This window comes from Antechinus flavipes, chromosome 5 (assembly GCF_016432865.1).
Source record: "Antechinus flavipes isolate AdamAnt ecotype Samford, QLD, Australia chromosome 5, AdamAnt_v2, whole genome shotgun sequence".
NCBI lineage: Eukaryota > Metazoa > Chordata > Mammalia > Dasyuromorphia > Dasyuridae > Antechinus > Antechinus flavipes.
Window position 1 is genome coordinate 8,301,473 of NC_067402.1, and position 6,344 is coordinate 8,307,816.

The 6,344-nt window shown below is 44.7% G+C and overlaps 1 protein-coding gene across 1 annotated transcript in view; it reads left to right on the forward strand.

The window, feature by feature from the left end:
- LRRC72 (leucine rich repeat containing 72) overlaps positions 1-6,256 on the forward strand; it is a 31,527-nt gene extending 25,271 nt beyond the window's left edge. Inside the window, exons 9-10 of the mRNA XM_052001739.1 lie at positions 1,765-1,795; positions 4,347-6,256. Of these exons, the coding sequence (XP_051857699.1) occupies positions 1,765-1,795; positions 4,347-4,512 (197 nt within the window). The 3' untranslated portion in view covers positions 4,513-6,256. The remainder of the gene's footprint in view (positions 1-1,764; positions 1,796-4,346) is intronic.
- Positions 6,257-6,344: the final 88 nt, after the last annotated feature.

Sequence of the window (6,344 nt, forward strand, 5' to 3'; positions counted from 1 at the left end):
GAAATTCAGAGAGAGAAGGAAAAGCAGTTCTGAATCACACAGAAGAAAGGGTGGCCCAAAACCCACGGCTAGCAAGCATTTAAAGAGTGCTTTAAGTTTACAAACTAGTTTAGAAATAGAATTTCATTATCATCTTATAATTATAACATGATATTTACTTTATGCAAACAATAACCTTGGGAGGTAGGTGCTGTCACTGACTCTTTTTTACAGTTGAGAAAACCGAGGCAGACAAAAGTTAAATGACATACTCAGGATCGCTCAGTGAATAAGTATCTGAGACTGGATTTGAATTCAGGTCTTCCTGCCTCCAGGTCTCACCTCTATCCAGCTTTTGCCAACTAGGGCAAGAAAAGAAGGATGTCTTTAAACAGGGAAGGGCTGGCAGAGATTGAAGGTGTAATTAAGCCAAGGATCTGGATTGAATCAGGATGGCTGGAGGACCAAAGCCACACAATTAATAAATAGAAGAGGGAAGACTTGAACCCAGCTCCTCCTCTAACTCCAGATTTACCATTCAAATCAGAAGCTACAGGAACGCCAAGAATGGAGATTTTGAGAAGCTGTTAGATTTGATGCCTCGGAGGGAGCAGTTCTAGGTGAACATTGAGCCCAGAGGAAGCCAGATTTATGGGGCCACTGAGAAGTGAGCAGAAGTGACAGAGGTGGAGAGCTGTTTCTCAGAGTTTGGCTGTGAAAGGGAGGACAGAGTTGTAGGAGGGGACGTTGAGAGGATGATAGGATTAGGAGAAGGTTTTAAAGAGGGGGGAGAGATAAGCACATTTGAAAGCAGCAAGGAAAGCCCCCAAGGGACAAGGAGAGTTTGGGAACTGGGTGAAGCTTCTGGAGTTAGGGTGGGATTAGAGATATGGAAAGGAAATGACAAGGAGAGGGACAGCTCTTACTCAGAGAATGGAACAAAGGAGAGAGTGAAGGTGAGTGGGAGAGTGGGGCTGGGGAAGAGAGAGCTCTTTTTTTGCCCAGAGAAATGTGGGTAGGTCCTACACTGGGACAATGTGGAAGCCTGAGAAGTGGGAAATGCGCTAGAACCACAGAAGTGCCAGAGGGCTGACATGCAGCAGTGGGGGCTTCTTGGATGGCCCTTTTGTAGTGGACGGTTGTGGGACTCTCTCAGATGGTGGGGTTGGAACAGGGAAGGCACATGATAGGAGTGACCTTAGGTCTGAGGTCTGGAAACCGATGGCAGATAGCCATTGAGAGTCACCCACGGTGGAAAGTCGAGTTTGTTCTGAATGGAACAAAAGTGAACAGAGGAGATGACCTGGGATAGCAGGTGGTGGAAAGATCGGGGTGAGGACGGAGAGGGGATTGTTAAACCCACTGAGGGATAAGGAACAGGAAGAACCATCGGGCAGTGGATTATGGTCAGAGAAAGGGAATGCTGACGTGGATGTAAGATCAAGGACGCAATCATCAGATCTTGGCTGAAGTGCAGCGAGGATCTGGGAGAAACCGAGGACACGGATGGCAATAGTGTCTGAGGAGGCAACAGCAAATGTAAGCTTCCCACCCCCCACCACGGTGCTTGGCACTAGCTGATGCTCAATGTTTTATTTTTCATTCATTCATTCATTTGAAGTCCTATGAATAAAGTACCATTTTATTGTGGAGAGGAATACCATGATAAGCTCCTCAGTAAAGAAGGGAAGGATTACTTACTGATGATTTTAAAATGCAGAATAGATGTTTTTAAACGTAGCACATATTTGAAAAATGCTCATTTAAAATCTCTTGTTATTTTAGAAATCGTATGGTCTAAAGCATACATCAACAGGTAAGCACTGGCTTGCACTTCATGCTTAATGGGGTTTGTGAGTTTTCAAAGATGTTTTATTGACCTTTTTCTGGTTATTAGCATTGGGAAAATTTGTTTTCAAACAGTTCTTGAAAATTTATGCTTTTTCCTTCAGGAATTACTTGTTCACTTATTTTTTAATCAAGTCTTCATGGATTTTAAATGTCAATTTTGTATGTGTGCTAGAGGTATTATTTTATCAATTATTTCATCAGATCTCAGTAGGGAACTCTATTATCCCAGAGCTACACAGATATATAAAGCTTATAGTCTTAGAAATGTTCCTGGGGTCCTGAACAGGGAATAGATTGCCCACTGTGACTCAACCCTGTCTTCCTGGTGCCAGTTAATCCGTTATGCCAGATCAACTCTTAGGTTTTCACCTAATAATAATATCTGTCAACTTTCCTGTTTTATCCTATACTCTCTGTTCAAGAGATAGCAATTTCCGTTGTCTCTACAATTAACTGATTTTTTCTTTGTGTACTAAAAAAGATTCTTAAATATCTAGGATATTAATCGAAATTTATAATGACATATGGTGTAAGATGAAGATCGATGAAGATCAAATCCCATTTTCTAACAATACTAATTGCATATACTCTGGTTTCTCTTCAGATCATATAAATCTTTCACCTTTTACTAACAATACGAATTGGTTTCCCCACAAGTTTCTATTGAATAAGTTTCCTTCCATACTGTTTATAATCTTGCACCAAATGTTAATCTATAATAAGCTTTTGATTCTAGATTGTCTATGCTGTTCCATTGATTAAGTTTTATATTCCATATTTAGTACCCTATGGTTTTGACCATCACTCTTTTTTATACTATAATGTGGTCAAGGACAGTGGTAGTGATGTCAAACTCGGAAACATACATAGGATCCCTTCTGGCCATATATTTATATAGGAAACCACATTTTAACACCATCTATGGTCTACTCTACTGTTATTAATCTTGTTAAATATTTCCCATTTATATTTTAATCTGATTTGTACAATCGGGAGTGAGCCACGGTGTTCTTGACTCTTCCTAAGATAATACAATTTTCAATTAATCTTTCTTCCTCCCAGTATTCTTTGGTATTTATCATTTGTTCTTCAATATAAACTTTATTATTCCAATTTTTTAGTTTCGTAAAGTCATCATTGAAATTTGAATCTACATATTGTTAAACCTAGAAGTTATTTCATTTCCATTTTTACTAGATGAACATTACCTAGTCATGTCCACTGCGTTTCTCTCCAGTTTTTCCTTTTCCCCTTTATTCAAATTCAATTATGTGATAGTTGTATTTTTGTTGCGTAGATCTTGGTTTTTTAAGTGTCCAAATATTTCTGCCATTTCTGAAAGCACTTTTATTGAAATCCAGACATAAGATCTTACCTAGGCAGGGGATGGGGGTGAGGAGGGGGACTTGTTGTGTTTTCCTGAAATAGTCTTTATTCAAATGTAAATTTTTTTTCAGGGTTTTAATGTGATTATTTAGAATTTTAAATGAGAAAAATATTGGTTTCATTAAAAAAGATTAACTCATGTCTTGCTGCTTCCAAATCCAGCCCTGTCTCCATTAGTGACAGCCTTGCTGCTGTATGATCCGGGACTGAAGGGGCCATTCAGGGCCCTTGGTGGTACCAATTGGTTGTCAGGTGGGTTCTGATCACCTGGCCCAGCGTTCCGGCTCAGCACAGCTCCAGGTCAGAGGCCCAGACCATGAAGTCGCTGATGGGCACAGACGCAGGGCCGTCCATGACGTTGGGTGGGCTTCCTCAGAATGTTCGAGATGGCCAGGTGGTCCGGAACCCTCCAGCGGTCATCGCCCGGCAAGTCACAGCCAGTCGGCAGCCGCGCCCTTGTCTTAAGGACTTTGTGTGAAAGTTAAGATAAATGCAACTAGACGGGCAGACATTGATTTTAAATATGAATCAAGTGTGATAAAGAGAAGTAATATGGTAGGATGAAAGGGCCAGAGGACTTGGGTTCAAACCTTGGCTTTGGAACTTACTTCTATGTGACACTGGGCAAAAATCCCTGTGCCTCAGTTTCTGTTAAATGAGTAGGATGGACTCAGATCCTGCTTTTAAACAGGAATCTAAGTATCACAAGCGGGGCAGGAAGAGCTCTGGAGTCCGTGGACCTGGGTTCGAATCCCGGGCCAACAATTTCCCTCCTGTGCGGTTCATTATCAGCAAACTGGGGGGTTTGGACGGGATGACGCCCAAAGTCTCTTACAGCTCCAGATCTATGATCTCTGAAAGCATGTGCTTTTAACAACAAATTGCTCAATTTAAAACAAGGAATACGATTAGCATAAAATGACCAGGAGCCACATGCAACTGTTTGGTCTTTTTCTCGGGTTCAGAAGAGATGGGAAAATGTCCCTTTGATGTAAGATGCTCCGGGACAAGGGTTTGCACCTGCTGGGCTCTTACATCACTTGAATTTTAAATTTTCATTAAGAGAACATTTATTTGGAGCGGACTGCTTTTTCATCCTAAATCCCTGATTTGTTTCTTCTCCTTTTAAGGAACTTGTTTCACGATAAAGAAGATGCTGTTTTTGTGAGGTCATTGAAGAGATCTGTGACCCAGTTCAGCTTTTTGGATTGGACCTTGGTCCCCACTAGAGTGGAGCGTCACAGTGATGATAAAGCCGAAAGGCCCGTTGAATTGGCCACAGTCAGGATCAGATAATGGCTGTGCACTTTCCCCAGAGCTTTGGGGTGGGATGGGGGGTGGGGATGGGGGATGGGGTCTTCTGTTCAACTTCTCTATGAGTTTGGTTTTCAGAAATTAGACTTAATTAACTTTGGATGCATTGGAATGGATGTTGTGTGCAGATTCTCGTCCGGGGCGCTATGGGAAGTGGGCACGATACCAAGGCAGACCGAGTCCTTGCTCAGTCCCAAAGAACTCACGTTCTCTAGTTCTTAATCGATGTTCCCATGACACTGGTGTTTCTACATGACTGAGGTTAAAGCTGAGGAAATAAATTTGGCCAAGGTGAGAGAGGAAGCCATAGATTCTGCAGGGGTCGGGAAGGTACCGCCTAAGGTTTTCTTGCAGGAAGCATTCACCTGGGTCAAGGTCGGGGTCCGAAAGAAATGGCCAGGCACTGATGGATGTAGGGACCACAGGCTAATTGACTAGAGGTGGAAGGTACCTGAGGAGCCAACAAAGTCCATCTCCACACTTTACAGATTGGGAAACTGAGTCTCGGAGGCAAGAAGAGACGTCTCCAAGATCACACCTTTAGTGTCCAAGGTGGGTTCTGAGCCAGGTCTTCCTGAGTGCTCCGTCCACTACAAAACCCTGCTACCTCCAGACCGGTAGCCCAGTCAGCTGAGGTCACTTTGGAGCTTTCTCTAGAAGGGTCTGATCTTGGATTTAGGGGGCTGGCTGGAGGCGAACCCCAGAACTTAGAGGGACAGATGCAAAGTAAATCTAATAATGAGCTTGGGTACACCCAAGGTGCAGGGAGAGGGAGGCTGATGACTGAGCAATTTTGCTTCATCTCAACTCGATTCACTTGCAAGTCCCCTGTGAGTCCCTGGTCCTCTTCAAAAATGGATGGAAACATTAGCTATGCCAGGCCCACACCTGGTAACTGCTCGAGGATCCTGGGAAGGCAGAGGCAAGACTTGTTTGTACCTTTCAGGGAAGGGGAGAAGGGAACCCCGCGTGATCTCGAGGGAAACTGGAAGTTCTAGAGAAGTCGAGAGACTCTAGAGAATCCAATTCAAATGAGCTCAAGTACAACACCAGCTGACCAGGTTACCCAGGCTGCTCTTGGAGACTTCCAAGCAAGGGTCTTTGCCATCTCCCTGGGCAGCTCCCTTAGACCCTTTGCCCTGATGTCCCACCTAAATCCCTGATTGTAGCTTCCAGCCACTGGCCGTGGTCCTGAATTCTGGGGCCAAATCTGCTCCCTCCTCCACAGGACAGCTCTTCAGGTATTCGTCTCCCCCCCAACCCTTCTTTTCAAAACTAAACCTCCCCGAGTCCCCAACTAATGTCTCAGACGTGAGACCCTTCACCAGGTCCTCTAGTTTAGAGCAATTCAAAGTTCAGGGGGCCCTGAAGAGCAGCATTAAACCAGAAGTTACCTTAGGGAACCGGAAACTGGTTCAGAAAGCTGGCCAGAGTGGGAGGGGGGAGAACACTGAGACGTGATGAGGCCGGGGGTGGGTTTTCTGGGTATTTGGTCACAAACACCAACTGAGAATCCGCAGACATTCTGGGATCCATGTGTGTCAGGCGCAGCAAAGCTCCAGGCCCAGGAACCCTGCTCCCACGCCAGATTTATGGGGCTGGAGGAGACTCGGCCCTTTCCCTTGGTGAGGAGAGGCCTTCCCCACCCGACAGACCTAGAAAAGCTTCCCACCAGGACCCTCCTCACCGGCCGGCCCTGCCTCCTCCCCTGTGTCAGAATGGGCGGTGGCGGGAGGGTCAGAGCCAAGTACCTGGAGGATTTCGGCCAGTTTTATGGGGGAGCCTCCGGAACAGGAAGGAGAAGGCTGATGCTG